The sequence below is a fragment of the Exophiala aquamarina genome, assembly GCF_000709125.1.
Source record: "Exophiala aquamarina CBS 119918 chromosome Unknown aczIA-supercont1.2, whole genome shotgun sequence".
In the NCBI taxonomy this organism is placed as follows: Eukaryota; Fungi; Ascomycota; class Eurotiomycetes; order Chaetothyriales; family Herpotrichiellaceae; genus Exophiala; species Exophiala aquamarina.
The window spans coordinates 4,093,445-4,113,503 of NW_013550586.1; the positions used below are offsets into that span (position 1 = coordinate 4,093,445).

The window sequence follows — 20,059 nt, forward strand, 5'->3', positions numbered from 1 at the left end:
GATGCTCGGTGGTCTGGATGTATTTCAACACCTTAGTCAGCCTATGTGTTGGAGTTCTGTTGCCCGCGCTCATATGGAGAGATATATCATGGAGCAGTAGCTCCAGAAAACGCTCGTACGAGCATGGACTGGTGATTCTCGGCCCAGCCTGGGTGCAGAGGGGAAAGAGTAAGCCCCCCTGGCACGCGAGATACGTGCCAGTGGGGCCTGGTACGTGGCTCCGTCTCTGCCTTTGTCCCGGTGCTGATATAGCTAACACAAAAAGTGGCTGTGCGTTGCGTTGCGTTGCGTTTCCGGGGGGAAGCCCACCGACAGACACTGAAACCGTTTATCGAACGGGCCAGATAGGTTGTAAAGCGTTGTCTGTTGCTCGTAGCTGGCTTCAAGCTGGCTTTAGCGGTGCGTGAATGCTCAGAGGATTTCCTGCATTGTCCTCGATCGCCGGTGCTTTGGCGTGTTCTGCACTATTTCCGTCGCCGGTCTGAACGGTCTTCTCATCCAGGGCTTGCTGCTTCTCCCTCTCCGGCCCAATTGCACCATCTCCCACATCGTCCTCCTCTCCCTCCTGCCCATCCCCTTTCTCCAACGCGCGATATTTCCTCCTCTTCTTCTTCGTGCTACTCGCCTTCTTCCTCCTGTCCCTCTCCTGCCTCTTCATGACGCGACTCTCATCTCCCTTCTCCAGCACCTCGACCTTCTCGGCGAGAATCCGTCGGGCGATCGTGTAGTTCTGGCTGCGCGAGCGCGTCGCCTGGGATTTCACCACGATCCCGGTAGGCAGGTGCGTCAGCTGCGCCGCGCTGTTCGTCTTGTTGATTTTCTGGCCGCCGGGGCCGGAGCCTTTCAGGTACACATGTGTGATGTCTGAGTCTGGGAGGGTAGGCCGTGGGGGGAGTGCGGAAGGGTTGCGTTTTTTGCGGTGGTGGGTGCTTGTGCTGAAGCAAGAGCGGGAGTGGAGCGCAGTTGGTGTGAGATCGCGCTGAAGCTGGGTGGGTGTGTATGTCATGCCATTAAAAGTAGGACGATGGCTCAGGCTCAGGCTCATTGCGCAGAATGATCCTGCAGCACTCGTCTTCCCGCGAAGGATACACCATGATGCTGGCCGGAAGTGAGGCATGCCCGATTTACGTCACAGATATAGCCCCGTGATGGATCTAGTCACATCGTAAAGCTGTCATGACAGCGACGCATTTCTGGTCTCGAGTAAGACGTCCAAATACCATACCTAACACATAGTGAAGTGTTGTGGCACCGAAGGCATCGATTCAGAAGCCTAGAACGGTTCGGATTGCAGGGTGACGCAACGCAGCGCAAGGCAGGTAAGCCGAATGAATCCCTTTTTGCCCATAGCCTTGCATGAGCCCAGACAGCAAGGCTGTCTGACAGCCAATCAACAGGACCAGACGTCTGAGACTACATCGCTTGTCATATACAGCGTCCGAAAGAGGTTCTCGTGACTCAAAGAGAAACAAGATATGCGTCTTTGCCTGAGAAATGCTACTGGCTCCAATTAAGGGCCCTTATCATGGCCATATGACTCTGAATCCGTCAATTTGACACTCATGTGCGCTCGAACATGTTCCGGCAATCGTCTGAACTCCATGCCCCGCAGCAATCTTCCAGAAACTCGCATTCATCCGGTATCCCATACTTGAACACGAAATTTTCTCTACGACTAGTTGCGCTCATTCCATCATTCCCACTCTAATGACGACACTGATCTCCAGGGCCTTCGCCTCTCTGATTGCGCAGGAAAGGCACGTGCGACCCACGCGGGCAATGAGTGCGTTGCGGCCTTTCTCTGCGCACCAGCTCCGCACCAGAATATCTCTTGTCCATAGCTGTGAGTGCATTGTTGAATCCAGGGTCGCTTCGCCACCGGCCTCTACGAGACTGGGTGAGGCTGGGGTGCTTGCGGATCCGTTCGAGTAGAAGTTTGAGAGATAGTGGGCTTCAGAATGGCTACCGCTCTGGTGGCTGCTGTGCACAGGTAGAGACCGCGCATCAATCACCCAGACTTCTGAGTCATGGCTCAGGCAAGGGTTCGGGGGCTCGACTCCGCTCACGGCGTCTGCGCCCGCACCACCGCTACCATCGCCTACCAGATCTGAAAGCGTCTTCGTTGCGAATTTGTATGTCTTGTGGAGTGGATGAGCAGGGATATGCTCATGAGACTTGTGCTTCGGTGGCTGTCGATACTGTTCATAGTCTGCATCGGCTGATCCAGGTGCAAAAGTGGCATGTCCGTGAGGCAACCGGCACGGGAACGCAGTAATGAAATATACAGCTCGGCTAAGACCATAGCGTACGCGCTTTGTAATGACCTCTGGCCGCGGAGAGTCTTGCACATTGGTCGGCGGAGTCAACGTCAATTCAAACTGTATCCATGCTGCCAGCGGATGGCTTGGACTTGAATCGGGAGCATCACTGGATGAGAGGTGTATGGTGATGTCCTTCACGTCCAATTTGGGCTTTGTCTCGTCGTCGAGAATGTGATCCGTCACCATACTGAACTCGGCGCCATGAATGCCCCCTTTGCCCATTCCAAGCGGTGTGCTTTCAATCGCAATCTTCTCGCCGTCAAATATCCGTGGTCTTTGTCTTGTAGTTGGAACTGGGTATGTTTTGATCTTGACCCAACGATCGGAAAGCGGTTTCTTGGTTGAATCGTACAGTGGCACGACATTTGGGGCAGATATCCAACCCATGGATTCCTTCGCGCCATGCATCGGGGCCAGGACCCGGCCAACAATGCAAGATTTCGACCACCAACTGCTACCATCGAGAACAAATCCAGAGCCGCGAAGTGGATGCGTTCCGTGACAATCGAGTTTTGTGATAGTATTTGGATCTGTGTCATTCTCCAGGAGCGTAGCCATCAACATGTCACAGATGGAACTTCCAGGCAGGATGAGACCTGACAGCCAGCTATGAGAAAGCCAACCACCCACAGTTGTTGGGGTGGACGCCTGCAGATCCACATAAAAGTTGCCCAGTGGTCGTGTTACATTTCCCAGTGGTTGGTTGTTGGCCCTTTCCGAGATGTCCACGCAAGAGACCGCGTCCATCAAAAATTTGTCTCTTTCATCCACCTCCGTTTGACACAGCTTTCGGCGTAATTGTTCCTGTATTTCAAGAGTGCGAGGCCAACCGATATTGCTAGCAAACCGTATCAAACCACCGACCATCACTTGCGCTTGTCGTGGGAGGATCGTCACATCGCAAAGATCATGTACGACCTTTGCATCCGATCGTTTGTTGTCCTCATTATGCGAGAAGAACTTTCCTATAAAGCTTGTATGAGGCTCTGGGGACTTTTGTTGCAGCGTAGGTCTTGTAGCCCCTTGATCTGCGTTGCCTTTCTTTTCAATTTTCTTGATAGTACTCAAAGTGATAAACCTTCTCGCTAGTACAAGGTCCCAGTCGACTTTGAGATTGCGAAGTTTGTTAAAATGATGTATCTCATCACTATTCAATTCGAAAGACTCGGAGTGCTGTGCGACACCAAGCCTTAATGCGGCATCTAATCGAATTACTAGCTCGACAGCTAGCAAGAGCTGGACCAAAGCCCATTTTCGCTCAGGTTCAACGCAGAAAGTCCCGGTTTCGTGGCTATAGTGCGTGGTGTTACCATGCAAGATCTTCCCAAGTCGAAGCCTGGCTTCTGGGATACTCAAGTCAAGCCAAGCGCCTGGCGTAGTGAGCACTTTCACCAGTGCCTCGATTTGAATCTTGAGACCAGCATGCTCATGTTTGGTGTCATGGCTAACCTTTCTCGGTGGATAGAGTACCTCAGAAAATAAGTGCTCATGTAGTTCGGCCGAGGTGATGTGATCGAGGACTGTTGTTCGCCAACCAGCATTGAGAACGTGGTCTCGCCAGTGCTGGATCACTTCAAATCGATCTGCTATCGTCCCCATGTTTAGATCTCTGACTCCTGCAGCTTTCCAAGCGTGTGATCCACCTTTTATAAGCTTGGCCCGGTCCAGAGCTGGTGCGTGCTTCCCAATTTTAGCATCCATTTCTTCATTCCCCCTACCCACAGCAAGCATCTTGAAAGCCTCCATTGCTGGGACATGGGACAAAGCGAGGTCCAGTTCAACATCCTTGCCATGTTCCTTGATGTTCTCATCTTGCAGCCCATCCGCGACCGGGCGCTCAAGAAAGTATCTCATGCCGACCGTACCAGGTTCTTTACCTTCAAGACCAAGCATGTTGGGTCGTTCAAAGATGCCGAGTTCAAACATAGGTCGCTTATTCGTCTCAAGTCTTTCACTTGTCTGCACGGGGGGCATCATACCAGGTTTCCATTCGACTTCATTCGGAATAGGAAGGTGGGCATGAAGCGTTGAAAGTGCAAAGCTTTCGTGGCGAAGGTATCTCCGATCTTGGAGATCAGAAATGTCAAGGTCATTATTCCATGGAAAGAAGGCCTGAGGGAAGTAACGGCCTCTTCGGCCCTTTTCAAGCGTATACTGCGGAGCTCCAGAGAACAGACCTTGAACGTCGACTTTCGTCAAACCATTCTTGCCATTGCTCTTGTGAGCACGGGCATCCTGAAGGTCTGCCGCCTCGATTTTCCCGGGCACCGGAGCATCGGCCTTAGTATCTCCAGATGTTGTGATTGCTTGTCCTATTGAAGATGTGCCCTCCTGCTGGCGGTGTTCAGCCGACGATTTGGTGACAACGGGAGCCTTCGGTGTGATTCGAGAGTCATGGCCACTGTCAAGTTGCACTTCTGCAACTTCCGGCTGCACTGTCTTATCACCTGCGTTAGGCTGCTTTAAAGAAAACTAATTTTCGACTTCAGCTCAGTCCGCACACACACAGGGCCATCTTTCTCCAGGCGAGACGTGATGCCGAAACTTTAATAAAAAGGCTGAGTGGTAAACCTACATGTGTTGCCTCGGTAGAAGAATGCTCCTGGTGGCTTTGCACCTTGCTCGCACTATTTCTCCGACTCAGTCGATGAAAGAGGGATGGCTTGTCGTCCGTCCGGTTGGGTTCAACCGAACTGCTTCTTTTCGTGCTTTTCGAGTTCGTTTCGTGTGCGAGGCTTTTTTTGCTCGATGTCTTTCGAGAGAGGAGGTTCATGGCTGATAACTAATCTTGGTTTCGACAAGGTGGCTCACCACCAGAGAAGGAGGTTTAGTTAGAAGATTGAGATCACTCGCAGATAAGACGACGGAACCGGAGATCCGACGGCGTAAATCCTAGACTGGCACTCTTTGAACTGACGCGGATTGCATGGCGTGGGGACTGTCAACGAAAGATCAAGAAATGGGATGCCAGAAAATGTTGACATATTGTCCGTTTGCCATGAGCTCATCTTGTTCCTGGGCAAAGCCGGCGCCTGTATGTGGCATATGCTCATGTAACAGAAGCGAGACTGGTTATGTCAGCTTGGTGCATGCGTGGCATGGTGTGTCACTGTCTGTGCCACAAGTTGCACTTTAGTTGGAAGTTAGTAGTACGAGGTTACTGAGCAGTGCCACTGCCGCCCACCAATCCTCAGCTTGAGGAGCTTTCGCTTCACGTGATGAGATCATCGAGACTTGTTCGTGATGTCACAGCATCAGCGGTCGCGGTCGTCCGCAATCAAGATAGATGCCAGTACTATTTATGTACGGAATAAGATGAAGAACGGAAGACGCTCTGGGATGAGAAAAGAAACGAGGCTTGTTGGTTTCTTGAACTTTGTCACTCACAAGCTAACCACTAACTAGATTCGCTACAAATTACTGCTAAGTAGGCTGCCAACATATTGATGAGGGATAGGCTGCTACCCGTCATTTTCGTCAGAGTCGTCCGAGCCAACAGTCAGCAGTCAATATGGCACTTTGTGCCACCATGCACCGAGGCGAGTAATCAGAAGTTGCAACTTGACTGCCATTGAACATGCTCCCAAACATAGCACAACTCTCGGTATCCCACACCTGTCCAGAATGGCATCATTAGTCCACCACATTCGTCTTCTCATATCATGTAAGACTTCACTGGCAGTACCCGCCTGCTGTAGAAGACCATCGAGTTCCATAGAGCGTATTCATGGCTGAATCCACTCTCTGTTGTGTAGCCCATCCCTGCTGTACCATATCAGGGTCACCCAGCCAGGCTTCGACTTCAGCAGCCTGAGGAGGAGGGCTTGCAGTTGCGGCACTGTCAACAGCCATCAGCAAAGTCGCCTGGATCAAGGGGGAAATTCCGAATCGGGTTGGTGCCTCGACTGATGTTTCTTCCGACATTTGCTCTTTCGACTCACTAGCTGACACTCTCCGGCCAGCCCGCTGATTCTGGTGCCGGCTAGCCGTCCTTGTCGAGGCCAAGCCGGTCCCTGGCAGTATGAAGGCTCGACTAACGGGCGGATTGTAAATTGATATGGCAGAAGTCAGCTCCTCGAAGCCCTCAAAGAACTCTTTTCGCATCGTCCAACTGCGTAGATCTCTCTGTCTTTTCACAAACTCTAGCCCTGTCGAGTACAGTCGATTCGCAGGATTCTTGACATAGGCATCTGCAATATCAAAAGGCCAGATGAATTTGAAGTTTTGTCGGAAGGCTTCTGAGAATTTGTTGTTTTGATACTTCCTCGGGCTGTTTAAGATCCTGGCTCGCAGGCCCGGCCATACAAGATATTCAAGGATGGGCATGGTCTTCAGCTGCTCTAAATCTTCCATGGACGTCCGCCAAAAGAACTCTGGTAAGGGTGGTAAGTTCTGAGGTCTCATGTGCAGCTGGTGCAACATCTTTTGCCGCATCATGCAAAGGATCGCCATTCTTTCCAGGAGACCACAGCTGTGAAAGACCTTCTGGTCGATATTCTTTAGCGCTTGCCATCCCTCATCAAGAACGTAGTGGTCCTCTACGTCTCGCCAACCATGCAGAACTCCTCGTACCGCGATATCCTCATCGGAGGATTGATTTGCGAAAGGATGACTCGCGGTAGTCAATACTTTCATAATTTCTCGTTCAGAAAAATGGTATAGCTCCTCGCCCTGTTTCTCTGCCACGCCACCAAACAGATCCCATTTTACAGGTTCATCATCACCTTCATCCGCGAACATGCTATCATGTATGTGATACGGCAGATATGACTGGTTTCTATTGGAGCGGGGCAGGTTACCTTGCGCTACTTCAGGAGACCTTGAAGTTCCTGAAGTAGTGTGTATCATGGGATTAGGGAGACCTACCAGTGGCTCCAGTGGATGAGGGTAATTTGATACACCAGATTGAGAGCTTGCACCCATTAGTCCTTCTGTGTAAGCACTGGGTGGTATTATGGGTTCCGAGTTTGAGCTGATTACAGATGAGAGGAGTGGCAACTCCGAGTCCAACGCCGTATCACATACCCTGGCTATCAGCTTCTGGACGCCACGTAAAACCTCCTTTAGTTTAAGAACCTCTGCCTGGCTCTGTCTTAGCTGTGACAGTAGCTCACGGACCCTGGTCTCATTCCGTTGAAGGCTTGCTTGTTGACCCGTCTTTTCGGTTTCATTCGTGGCTGCATCTGGGCCGTCTCTGCCCATGAGATTGACTAGATTTTCAAGATGGGCAACTGCTCAGAGCCAAGTTGATATGGTCAGTCTCATTGTTAGAATCTATCGGGAAGGAGAGAGACACGCGGACTTAGGTACTCAACCCCTAAGGCTCAAAGAAAACCGAAAATGAGGCACACCTACTGTAATTTTTGGTCTTCATCCGAATGCTTCTCTGGGCATCTCGATCAATCGCTCGTTTTCTTTCTCGCTGCGATTGCGTCAACCTGGATTTCCTTTTGAGCGGCTTGTTTTGTTGCTGCTCCGGGGTCAAATCTTGGTTTACTGCACTCCAGCCATGGGAGGTGTGAGATCGCTCAGTTGCTGATGCAACCATCGTTGACGTTGTCGGTGCCAGAATATCCTGAGAGAAATTGTTGTGAAAAGGGGTAGCAAATGCTGAAGTCGTGCCGAAGCCGGGAAGCTGTTCATGGAACTGACTCATTGTATCCCGACAGCAGCTTCCTTAAGGAAGCGGGAGGAAGGCTAAATATGTTGCCAACTTGCGGGTTGCAGTTGAAATCGATATCAATATACTTCTCAAGCAATAACTTGTTCCACCTCTGATGACTGCTTGGCCTTTTTCAGGGAACAGCAGTCCAAGGCAAGGCCTGAGATTGATCGACTGGTACACACTGTCTCCCCAAACTTGCCAGGATCATTGAAATGAAGTTCACGTCGAAGCTGCGGGGGACGAGGTTTGATCCGCCTTGACCCGTGTCCCCGGATGGGGTTCCACGAGGAGAGAAAAGCTGCTAGGCGATGCCCATTAGGCTCCCGAATATTTGCCGTAAGTTATGGGGCGACAATCATACAATGTTTACATTGCCAACAAATAATGTGCCAGTCTCCTTGTCGGTGGGCTTTCTGCAATATATTTTTGATGAAACCAATGGCATTCGTGTACTTGATATAACAAGTCTGAACAGCAGACGTAGTATTCGAGAGTAAAACACACAGAGGGTCAGGTTCTAGACCCTAGCCGCCTAAATACAGGGTTCATGACGATGTCGCGCCCCTCAGCCAGGGTTACGCGACCTTTGCTCATGTCTCAGCAAGGAACAGTATCATGCCATGAACATGGCAGATCTCTGACTACGCGGGGCTCTATTATACGTGAATCATACGAATACGCAGTTCTTATGAGGCGCTATCGAGCTGATTTGGGCCAAAGACCTCGCAATCGAGGACTGAAATAGATTCCAGCAAAGTTGAGCTACTGCGCTCGCATCTTTCGAGCAAACGGTCATATAGATCCGGTGGAAGGGATAATGACATTCACATCATCGATAAAAAGGAAAGTCAGGACCTTCCTCACGTCGATACTTTCGGTGCTTAGAATTGGAAATGCTGGAATCTTTCATGCGTATAATACTGCAGACATAACCTTGCCACAAAGCCCTATTATGAAAACCTGCCGATACCATAAGATAGGGTGGTTTGCCGTCTACTAAGAGTCCTGGCGCCATATAATGCTGATTGTTCGATGCTTGCTCAAAATAAGGACATCGTATAGCTCATGAGACTGGAATTCGGCCTGCAGGTCTTGTCTGCGGGTTCTCACATAGCTCAAATTAGAATATGTTTATCAAAGTCGTTCAACATCATGATGTTATGGCATCGGGTTCATTTTCCTTCTCCTCGTTCACAATTGAGCTGGTGCGTTTAGGTGCATAGGTTGAAGACACTGCTCTGCGGTGTCCTCTATAATGTCTTTCACCTGAAGAGACGTTTGCTACTCCTGTATCGGGGTGATTCCTCGAGGGATTCCTCAGACTGGCTGCACGATGTCTGATAGCAACATCCTGCAAGCTATCAATACTCATTCGAGAGTTCGAAGCATTTACTCCCATTTGTAAATCGAGTTGCTGAAAGTCTCGGGTGCTCCAGCTCGTTCTATGAACTCTTGCTCCATATGGCAGGCTCGATGAACTCGGTCTAGACCGCACTGAGGTGCTCCGAGGCAGATTACTCGTGCTGTTTGTACTCGCTTCCGGTTCCACTGGTTGCTGCACTGACAGAGTTCCTTCCTTGTCATCTGGGCTATCATCCTCGATCTTCGGCTGTCTGCGAACGGACGATACTGCAAAATATGGTTCTTTGGGAAGTTCCGGCTCAGGTGGCGGAGGTGGCGGCGGAGGCTTGGGCCGATCCGTGGCCTTCTGATCCACATGTGCGAAATACCGAGCACGATGCCCTAACCATGATGCTGGCTTCATCGTCTCGTGGTATCTTGTGACTGACATGTAGCTTGATATGGACCCAAGGACAATGGCGATCATCATACAAATAGTGAGCAGTCCCTGGATGACAATAATAACAACCCCTATTACCGTGGTCAAAATCCGAGCGAGTCCGAATCTTGGGTCGAATGCCGATGAAAGCGCGACCGTAGACACCTTGCTGAACCCTAGAAGGTACACCATGAGTAAATTGAGGCGGTTGCTCTCGAACGGCTTGATCAGAACAATGGCAACGAGGGCGATAATTTCCCAGACCAGAAGTCCGAAAACCTGGACCAAGGCGTGTCCTGCAGCGCCTCCATACAAGGCAGCCCTTACCAACTCATAGAACAGCCAGGTCGAAAAAAACCACCAAGTACTTCGTCGAAACCTGGAAGCCAGCCAGCCAAACTTTATTGTGTAATTTTCATCATCGTGCACGTGGACCAGCCCAGAATCGAGATCAAGTAAATGGCGCTGCACCCAGGTGGGGGCGTTCTCCGTTTGAGAATCATCGTGGCTCGGGTTTGATGTTCGACGTGTGGCCTTGTACCACGCAGAATGTGCCGTTGGAACAGGGGCCAGATTGGGATCCTCGGATTGCTGTACTTCAAAGAGTCTCTCAGATTTTGTCCTGTACCACAATGCATACATGACAGCGCCGAGCATTCCAACCAGAAAAATGACAAAGATGACCGCTGCAATAGCTTTCACGCCTGTGGCACCTCCCAAGGTGAATTGAAACATTGTCAGAAACATCATCATAAAGAACGCAATATAACAGGTTCGCAAGACCAAAGCACCGGTGAACAAGAGCCAGTGTTTTCGGAAGAATGCAAGGCGGTCGGCCTTAATCCATCGCAATGCAGACAGGCCCTCGATGGTCCATTTTAACGCAAACGTGATCGCAATGAGGCAGCCGACGAGGATTAGAAACCACAACAGCCCAGTCAGAAATGCATTCGATGCTGGAACTTCCACCTGGCCCAGAGTGCCTGCGAAACCGGAGTAATTTCCAGGGAGGGGTAGCCCAGGGTGAACAGGGACACCATACCATGAGGATCCAGATAATCCGGTGGCATTTGCTGCTTGCCGCTTGTAGATCTGTGAGATTTGGTAACCTCCACCGAGACCAACAGCATTCTCGCCGCTTTGAGCAGCTCCCACCATGCTAATGTTTCCGCGATTATCACCGATGAATTGGTTGATCGAGTTCTGCATCTTCTGGCTGTAGATTATACCCGCCGACCATGCATAATTGCTCCAGAATGACACCAGAACGCTCGGCCAGTTCATGGAGAGTCCTCCAGTAAAGAAAATATGCTGATAGACGGAGAAGACGACAAACACAGACAGAGAATGTGCATAATGCTTTCTGGTCTCGGAAATGCTCTGTCCGTAGACGGTGACTGCAAATGAGGATATCAAGGCAACGACTGTGAAGACTCCCAGAACCGAAGCTACCGCTGCGGGATGCCCAAAAGTAGCACCATTGGTGACGACAGCCGAGAAGCATGCGATTTGAGACTCAGTTGAATTTGAGAAGATACGCAGAATGGCTTGGCCCTCGAAATCCGGGATGTTCAAGGCAATGGGCGGAATGCCAGCGACGTCAGATGGTGCGACAGGAATGATTCCGTTGGCAGATATTGGAATTGAAGAATTAAGGGGACACAAGCTGTTGATATTGGCACTGCAAGGATTGAAGGTGAGATTGAATCGGGGTTCGCCATATGCATATACTCCGATGTACACTAGTTAATGGGACTGAGTTAGGTGACGTCAGCACTTAATCTGAGAAGCATAACTTACACATCAAGTCTTCGTCTGCAAGGGAAGAATCGCCTTCTAAATGGAAGAGCACGGTCATGTTGTCTTTGTAATAGGCGGCATCGAATCGAGTGACATTAATGAGCGAATCACCTTGGCAGTCGCCGAAGTTTTGAGTATACAAGGAAGGTCTGCGATTATCATCGAGCCAGACAACGCCGCTGTTTCCAGTGTATTTGATCCACCTTATCTCATCTGCAGCGGCGGTTGTTCCCACGTCGAATGAGAGGAGTGAGAGGAGAACCAGGCAAAAGGTCATGCGTGATACTCGTAACACTGACGCTGAGTGCATCGACGCCATGGTGCCAGCAACGTGGCGCCAGGCGTCCGGTCAGTAGCTGCTGTGGAAAGTTCGAAAGGCCGTGTTGGACAAACACGAGGTACTGGGTATTGATTACTGGATTCTGGTATTTGAGAGGTTGGGCGAAGTGCATATATCCATGAAAAGGTGGTGGCGAAGGCGTGGGTAGAAGACCAGCCTCCTGCATTGACGGTGGAACAGCGGCAGGGTTTCGTTGAATGGATCCCACGGGTAGAACAGTGGACTGACTGGTGGAAGGCGGTTTGTCTCAGGTTTGTCGTTCTCCAAAGCTAGACCCTGCGACGAGTAGTTTTGTAGTGAGAGTGGAACGGAGGCGATGAAGCAAGGCGGTTCTTGTGAAAGCAAAGGTGAAAGGAGGGACAATAGTAGGAATGATTGCTCTCTTGAAGCTCGTTTGAGTTGCGATGGGATGGGTTGGTACCGATTCTCCAGAGGTGTAACTGTACAGACGAGGGCTTGTGGGTGGACATGGAGGTGGAGGTGGAGGCGGAGGAGCAGATGCTGCGGATGATGCAGTTGGTGCAGCCCATTGCGACTGTCCACAAGACGGTGTTTGGAAGGAACCGAGCTCTGACTCTCACTAGCAGTTCTGGCAGGCGCCCTCGTGGCAACAGCGACAAATGGCAGGCACTGACTGCCGCTGGCTGCCACTGGCTGCCCACTGGCTGCCACCCGCCGGCAGCGGCTGCTGTCTTGCAATGGGCCTGGCGGTGACTAACGTTGCAAGTGCGAAGGCTAGCTAAGATATATTCCACAAGGAAGGTGCGACGTTCACGGCTCCTATCCATGGACCAAATCAGGATTTCTGCTCAGTCAAGAATCAGGATGGGTCCCTGAAGCTACTGTAGAGTAGCGAGTACCAACTCTGATCATTCTACTTAGTGCTCGGTACGGAGTACAGAAGTCAGCATGCTGGTCCATGCGAAGCATTTCGAGATATGTATGAGCTTATTTGGAGAACGAGGTGCACACGCAATCACATCTCAACTGTCCAGCAACCGCCTAGCTCGTATGCTTTCCCATTTGTGATCTCCCAAGACGGTATCGAATACGACAACTCATAGGCAATGGGGCATACCCTGGGGGCACTCGGCTCGCTAAGATTGGAATCCTTGCACAGGCCAAAAACATTTCGTTCTCCGTCACAACAACCTGCTTGACAACCCACTCGTCTACAGCCGTATGATGCATAGTCTCACACATTACCAAAGTCCATCCTCGAATTTCCTCAATGAAGGCAGATCTGGAATAGTTTCGAAATCCAACTTAAGAGTCTCATCGTTGTATCACCTACAAAAAGGCTGCGCCATGGTAGGGCTATTTCTCGCACATATATGTATAATACCGCTTGAGGCCACGGCAGGGCTACCGAGCTGAAACCACGTGCCTGCCTTGTTTACTTGCACTATCACGTGTACTATCACTTGCAGATCTTTTGGCATCGTTGCCAAAACCGGAGATGTGTGGCTTGGGCCAGGTGGCTGCATGAAACGACTCTATGTCCACTGCATTGATCAAAAGTTCATGAATCTTTTACCACGCGCTGTCGCCAGTTGAAGTTGGTGACTGTCGTCTTGTGTCTCCGTGACCCGCTTCTCTTGAGCATGGCGAAAGGCCGTCTGGTGCAAACGCTACACCAGGGCAATATTTCAAGTTTTTTTATCATTAACATCGGCAGCTCTTTTTAGAAGCAGGTGAAACGACCATACACTAAGCAAGAGTTGGCTTCTGGGTTTAATCCATGGCTCGCCAGTCATCGCCACTGGTCTACAAAGTCGTTTCTACCTCTTCTAATGGTTTCATTACCTCGACAATCTTCTTCTTCACTGCGGCTGCCGGCTCTTCATACGGCTGCCGAGGCCTCAGGAGAGCCTCTAGATCGCCTGGAATGCCGGCCGCTTTCGCACTGAACTGGCTCACAGCATATTTGGTCGTCGCTATCCCGGCTTTGGTCGGGCTTTCTGCATGAGCTGCAAGTCTATGCAGCGCCAATGCCTGGTCCTGCTTGCCCGCCTTCCAGAGTTCAAATATCTTGACCAGGGTCTTAGGGAAGATATTACCGAAGGCAGCTATACAGCCAGCACTTCCAGCCGCCAGTCCACCTATCAAGAAATCCGACTGGCCACCAAATATCGCAAATCGCTCGGGTTGGAACGTAGCTGACAGCCGTGTAATCTTACCAACAGAAGCACAGGTGAGCTTCACACCCACAATGTTTGGGTTTGCTTGTGCCAGTGCTGCGATGGTATCGGAGTCGAGATCGATTCCATTGCAGACTGCTGGGAAATTGTAAATGAGGATCGGAAGAGGAGAGGCCTTCGCAACAGCGGTGTAAAACTTATTGATCACAGCAGGAGTGGTTTGTTTCCCAAAATATGCGGCCGGAAGAACAAGCGCATAGTCTGCACCCGCCGCATGAGCGTCGCCAATAAACTCGAGTACTTGAGCAGTAGAGTGGCCACCAACGCCAGCGATGATAGGATAATTCTCAGGCACAGACTGGCGTGCCAGCTTCAACAGAGTGGCCCTTTCCTCCCGGGTCAGCAGAAAGGTCTCTGCATTGGTGCCCAAAATGACAAGGCCAGTGAGGCCAGATCGCGCCAGGTACGAGTAGTATTGTGCCTGTTCCGTTGGTCGGAGGGTGTCACTTTCAGGGTCGAAGAAGGTGACCGCCGGAACATAAATGCCAGGCCTGGGGACTGGAAAGTTATGTGGTACCGCAGGCGTAGATGATGTTGGCACGGAACCCATGGTCAATTGATATTCTGTCGATGGATGGATCCCCGTGGCGATGAAATGAAAGAAGCACGGTATTTAGGCCTGTTTACCTTTTCATGTACCTCGTTGCATCATGTCAAAGACAGGTTCAACATCGGCCTCGTCAGCCGATGACTGGCAACATCCGACGCATTTCTCCGCACCCAGGTTGGAAAACCATAGCTACGGTTTGAGGACGGCCATCGGTGGATTGCAGACGGACATCTTGCCGGTGTAGAATTCCAACAAATAGCAGAATGAGATGCATGATCGACTGGAGAGTACTACGGAAGCACAGAGGCTTCTCCGCTCGATCACACGGCATTGTTACACACTTAAGCTGATGCTGTTGTCTTGGATAGAAGTCTCTTCGGCCTGGAGACAGCACCACAATACCCTTGGGATGACTAAGTCAGTTCATGCTGTCGCACATCATTTATGGCCCTGAGACCTGGTCATTGCTTCAAAATGAGATCGACGGTCTCATACATTTTCAGGAACGGAAGTCAATGATGTTGTACAAATTATGAAGCCACCACCAGCGCCAGAGTCGCCCAGTAGTTCGAAGCCCAAAGATTGTTCCCGAACTCCAATTTGTTTCAGGATTCACCGTCTTTATGTTTGTCCATCTCCCAGTTTGATCTGCCTCACCACTTTCCTTCACTTGATTTGCAAGGCTAGTCATGTAAAGCTCCAAGTGCTGCCATTCTCTTGCTCTTTCTTTCTGCTTGCGAAAGATGCATCCTGACTATAAACGGACTTTGTCCCCGCTGCATCCTGCAATGGCTCCTCCAAAGCGAATACTCCGCCGCCTATCCTGGGTTGTCCTTATTTCCCTTTCTGCATATTTACTGTTTCAAACTTCATGCGCTGTAAGAGACAGACTATGTTCAACATCTGCGGCTGTCCTAGCGTTATTGAAATGTGACGTGCAGTCCTTGGTCCACTGGGATTTGTTCTATCACCTTGGCGGTAACGGCCCCTGGATACCGAAAAGAAACGCCGTCAGCTACTCGGAGGCATTATTGCCAAATACATGTCTGATAGATCAAGTCCACATGCTGTCGAGGCATGGAGAGCGATATCCAACACGCAATGCCGGGGCTCGCCATCTGGATCTGTTAGATCGTCTACACAGTCCGGAGATCACATTGAGTGGTTCCCTGTCTTTCCTGGATTCCTGGGCATATTTTACCAATCCCAGTGATCCTGCCTTCGAAAATCTCACTGCGAGTGGACCATATGCTGGAACTGTACAGGCCTACAACACCGGGAAACTGCTTCGGAAGCGATACGACCACTTGGTCCCAGCGGATCGGCGCACCAAATTCTGGTCATGTGGCTCGGAAAGAGACGTCGAAACGGCGCTACACTTCGCCGATGGGTTCTTCGGTCCCAAATGGACTTCAGAACATTCTGCAGAGCTTGAAGTCATCCCCGAAACCGAGGATCGGGCAGGAGACACCCTGACACCTGGAGATACCTGTTACAGATACGTGCGAGATGTTACCAACGGTCACGATGCTGGATACACAAAGCTGGGAGAGTGGCAGTCTAGATTCACCAAACCAATAGCGGAAAGACTTGAGAAAGAAGCAAGTGGCATGGAATTCTCGATGTTCGACGTCTACAGCATGATGGAGATGTGTGGGTTCGAATTTCTGGCAAGAGGGGCAAGTCCATGGTGCGAGGTGTTTTCGCAACAAGAATGGCTGGACTTTGAATATGCTCGGGACGTTTTGCATTTCTACAGAGCCGGTCCGGGGAACGACTATGCTGGCGCGATGGGGTGGCTGTGGTTGAATGCAACGAGAGGCCTTCTGTTGAATGAATCCTCTGAGCATGCGTATTTCAGTTTCGTCCACGACGGGGATATCGTGCCTGTCCTGGCTACATTGCAGATTCTGGACGAACCGCTCATACAGCAAGAACTGCCAACGGACCATGTCAAGACTGATAGGCACTGGAGGACAAGCGACGTGGTCCCAATGGGCGGACGGTTGGTTCTGGAACGGATCATCTGCGAAGCAACCAAAACCATCAAAACCACCAAGGCGACCAAAGATCATTTTGTGCGACTTTTTATCAATGACGGGTTGGTGAAACTCCCTGGACTACGGGCGGTCCAAGATATACAACATGCGGTTCGGCTACATGACTTTCAGGATTTTATTGGATCGCGACGAGATGTATTTGGGGACTTTAGGTCAGTCTGCTCACTGAGCGAGGATGCACCGGATAGGATTACATTTTTACATCAATAGACCTGGTATAGATGATGGCTGCGTCAAGCGAACTAGAAAAGGTGTACAAGGCGTCGAGATATAGAATTGAACGTCAGTGCTTACAGTACGAGTAGATTGAGGATAGTGCCCTCGTTTATTAATAGCTGCACCCCTGAAGATCGGGGGAGTGGGAGGCTGATTGACTAACCCGACCTAAGCGAGGCTGTGTCAAACAATTGTTCCAACAGCCTCAAGGCTCAGATGCACTGCGCATATGTGATTCCGTCAGGGACTCAGGGCCCTGGGCTGACCCAATCTTGAAGATCTGACATTTCCAACAGCAGCAACAGCAACAGCAACAGCAACTTCTCCTTTCAACCTCCTTACATTCACACTCATTCTTTCCACGACTATCGTACACTCCCTTTCCTCATCGTTTAACGAACAAATTCAATCACCTTTTTCTCCCGTTGGACGACCAAGTCGACCCGACGAAATCGAAACTTAATATTGACCGACCAACTCTCGATCCCTTCGTTTGCCGACCGTACCTGAATCTCTGAACGCTCGGCTCGGCTCAGCTTCAGCTCCTGCGCATCGACTATTCTCCTAACCCCCAACCTTGGGCTTTCCTCCTGTTGACACCAAATAACTTCAACAATGGCAGACCTACAGACCCGCACCGAAGCAACACTCGTGTCAACGTCGGTGGCCGAGCCAGACCTCACACGCACCATACCCACTTCACAGTCACAACCACAACCACAATCACCTTCTCCCAGCATTCCACAGACCAACGGCTTCCTCAGCAATGGCATTACCCCTACGCCCACACCAACATCCACACCCGCCGAGGCCAACAACACTGCAACCCCGCCGTCCACAACCTCTACCTCCTCTGAACCGAAACTCCCTGCATACGCCGCTGCGATCTCTGACGCAGCAGATCTAGATGAGACACCCCTTTTTTCGCCTCTGTTGATCAGCGACGATATAAAGGCTACGTTGCCTACGGGCTACAGCATCCGGCCGTTGAGGAGGAGCGATTACTTTGGAGGTGAGTAGTGAATCTACAATAGTGCCCCTCTCAACAAGAACACTCTATATGAAACAGAACGCACCCTCCCCTCCAACCCGGAATCACACTGAACCTGACCAAATCACCCTGACAGGCTACCTCCCAACCCTCCGCGTGCTCACGACGGTCGGCGAACCGACCCAAGCGGAGTTCAACGCGCGCTACGATTTCATCTCGTCACGGAACGACACATACTACATCCTGGTGATCTGCGACGAGTCAGACACGGTGGTTGGGACCGGGGCCGTCATCGTCGAGCGCAAGTTCATCCACAACATGGGCCTGGTCGGCCACATCGAGGACATCGCGGTGGCCAAGAACCAGCAGGGCAAGAAGCTCGGGCTGCGAGTCATCCAGGCCCTTGATTCGGTCGCCGAGAAGGTCGGCTGCTATAAGAGTATTCTCGACTGCAGTGAGGCCAACGAGGGGTTCTATGTCAAGTGTGGGTTCAAGCGCGCCGGCCTTGAGATGGCGCATTATTATGAGGCCGTTGCGAGGATATGAATGCTTGGAATATGGCCGACGACTCTGCTTGCTCCCGGGCAGGCAGGTTGAAGCAGGAAAAAACGGAAGTTTGGAGCCCACTTGGAACTTACAACAGACACATACACGTGAACGAGTGATTCGCGGGCTATTCGCTCAATCCGGCCCGACACTTTTGGGGAACCCGATGCAGGCGTACAAGGCCTGGCCGGCCCTTCGAAGGTGTATTTAGGATTATACTTGCCAAAACTTGATGGATGCCCCGGGGTAGAAATCACTTTCATGATCGGTTACTATGGAATCGTGACGGGGCCGGGGGCATCGGTTGTTTTTATTCTTCTTGTATCGTCACTTGCCTCCCAGAGCGGGTTAAGCGTGATGGTGATTGGGATGTGGACGTGGAAGTTGCGCAAATGGAGAATCGAAAATGACAAAACAAATCCTTTTTTTCTTTGGAAAGAGGAGAATTGCTCGCTTGTTTTTCAGTCATTGCGCACAAGTGTGGGATGCGATGCAACATGAGAGGTGTTGTTCTGGCTGGGTGTGCCAAATAGCTGGCTGGAAGTCTTGGGATACTCGGATGCCTACGGTCTGTAGCTACTTCTAATCATGAAATACCAGTACTGCCGCCTACTCAATGGCGTTGCCTGTGCTCTCCTGGGTAGACAACACATGAGTTCTCTCAGCCATCACGACCCCACGTTGCCACTGCTGCTCACGCGTGGGTTCTATGATCTCTGGTTAGGCAGTAGAGGAATGCTACAGTAATGATGTGTCGCCACCATCGTACGTTGCTGCTGGTGGCACACGTCCACCGCAATCCGACCGACGGGTGCCACTCACCTTCGGCCGCCCGCTACCTGGGCCCAGTTCATGATCCTCGCATGGCCTCGACGACGGCCTACCTACTTGAGGTACACACAGTCATCAACTGACTCTGTCCCGTCACGAGGCGCCCACGTATCGCATGCATTCGCATGTATTCGGTCACTCGGTTCCACTTCATCGGTCACCAGCCTTCTGCTAAGCCATCTCGACGGCCAGGCAGACAGATTAGTAATTCTCAACGTTGCTCCGACGATATCTGTGTCAATCAACAACAAGAAAATACGCCGACTAGATCGGTCGGCGTTACTACCGCATTCAGACCAAGATCTGGTGTGGATGGTGGTGCGACCTGACTGGCTGAGCTCGATCACGTGACTAGTCGCAGTTAGGCAGCCGCCAAATCTTCCAGCATGAGCCCTTCAACACCGAATCACAACCCGTGGAGAAGATGCGAGTACGCTATCATCATTCCCACCAGATGACCGGGTCTACATGGAGAGTGTGAGTGTGAGAGAGATCGAACTCGTCTCAACCATGGACAGGGTGGGAGATAAGCCAGCCTGTTGGCCTTGATGACCAACCTTGGAAGCATGGTTGGAATTTGGCGTGTATGTATATTTGAGAGGCGGGTTCTGTTGGACTTGCGAGACGTTACAGCCATGACTCGTAGGCTCGTTCGGAAGTACTGTGTGTCCGTACCGTGAGGAGAGGGTGATGGGTTGACTTGACTCGTAGTAGTTGTGAGATCTTGCCTGATGCTGACGGGTGGACCGCTGTAGCGA

General features: G+C 51.1%; 7 protein-coding genes across 7 annotated transcripts; 2 read left to right on the forward strand and 5 right to left on the reverse strand.

The window, feature by feature from the left end:
- Window positions 1-382: 382 nt before the first annotated feature.
- On the reverse strand, window positions 383-1,045 carry A1O9_03293 (uncharacterized protein; the record flags this gene model as incomplete). The annotated part of the gene is made up of 1 exon (XM_013408859.1): window positions 383-1,045. The coding sequence occupies one exon, from the start codon at window positions 1,043-1,045 to the stop codon at window positions 383-385; it is 663 nt and encodes a 220-aa protein (XP_013264313.1).
- Window positions 1,046-1,685: 640 nt separating this feature from the next.
- A1O9_03294 (uncharacterized protein) lies at window positions 1,686-4,836 on the reverse strand (the record flags this gene model as incomplete). The annotated part of the gene is made up of 2 exons (XM_013408860.1): window positions 1,686-4,768; window positions 4,827-4,836. 2 exons carry the CDS (start codon window positions 4,834-4,836, stop codon window positions 1,686-1,688), a joined length of 3,093 nt encoding a protein of 1,030 aa, XP_013264314.1.
- A 1,157-nt stretch (window positions 4,837-5,993) lies between these two features.
- A1O9_03295 (uncharacterized protein) lies at window positions 5,994-7,869 on the reverse strand (the record flags this gene model as incomplete). The annotated part of the gene is made up of 2 exons (XM_013408861.1): window positions 5,994-7,552; window positions 7,677-7,869. The coding sequence occupies 2 exons, from the start codon at window positions 7,867-7,869 to the stop codon at window positions 5,994-5,996; spliced, it is 1,752 nt and encodes a 583-aa protein (XP_013264315.1).
- A 1,267-nt stretch (window positions 7,870-9,136) lies between these two features.
- On the reverse strand, window positions 9,137-11,885 carry A1O9_03296 (uncharacterized protein; the record flags this gene model as incomplete). The annotated part of the gene is made up of 2 exons (XM_013408862.1): window positions 9,137-11,508; window positions 11,567-11,885. 2 exons carry the CDS (start codon window positions 11,883-11,885, stop codon window positions 9,137-9,139), a joined length of 2,691 nt encoding a protein of 896 aa, XP_013264316.1.
- Window positions 11,886-13,673: 1,788 nt separating this feature from the next.
- On the reverse strand, window positions 13,674-14,657 carry A1O9_03297 (4-hydroxy-2-oxoglutarate aldolase, mitochondrial; the record flags this gene model as incomplete). Its single annotated transcript, XM_013408863.1, has 1 exon — window positions 13,674-14,657. One exon carries the CDS (start codon window positions 14,655-14,657, stop codon window positions 13,674-13,676), a length of 984 nt encoding a protein of 327 aa, XP_013264317.1.
- Window positions 14,658-15,721: 1,064 nt separating this feature from the next.
- Window positions 15,722-16,927, forward strand: A1O9_03298 (uncharacterized protein; the record flags this gene model as incomplete). The annotated part of the gene is made up of 1 exon (XM_013408864.1): window positions 15,722-16,927. The coding sequence occupies one exon, from the start codon at window positions 15,722-15,724 to the stop codon at window positions 16,925-16,927; it is 1,206 nt and encodes a 401-aa protein (XP_013264318.1).
- A 621-nt stretch (window positions 16,928-17,548) lies between these two features.
- Window positions 17,549-18,470, forward strand: A1O9_03299 (glucosamine-phosphate N-acetyltransferase; the record flags this gene model as incomplete). The annotated part of the gene is made up of 2 exons (XM_013408865.1): window positions 17,549-17,945; window positions 18,061-18,470. 2 exons carry the CDS (start codon window positions 17,549-17,551, stop codon window positions 18,468-18,470), a joined length of 807 nt encoding a protein of 268 aa, XP_013264319.1.
- Between the last annotated feature and the right edge of the window lie 1,589 nt (window positions 18,471-20,059).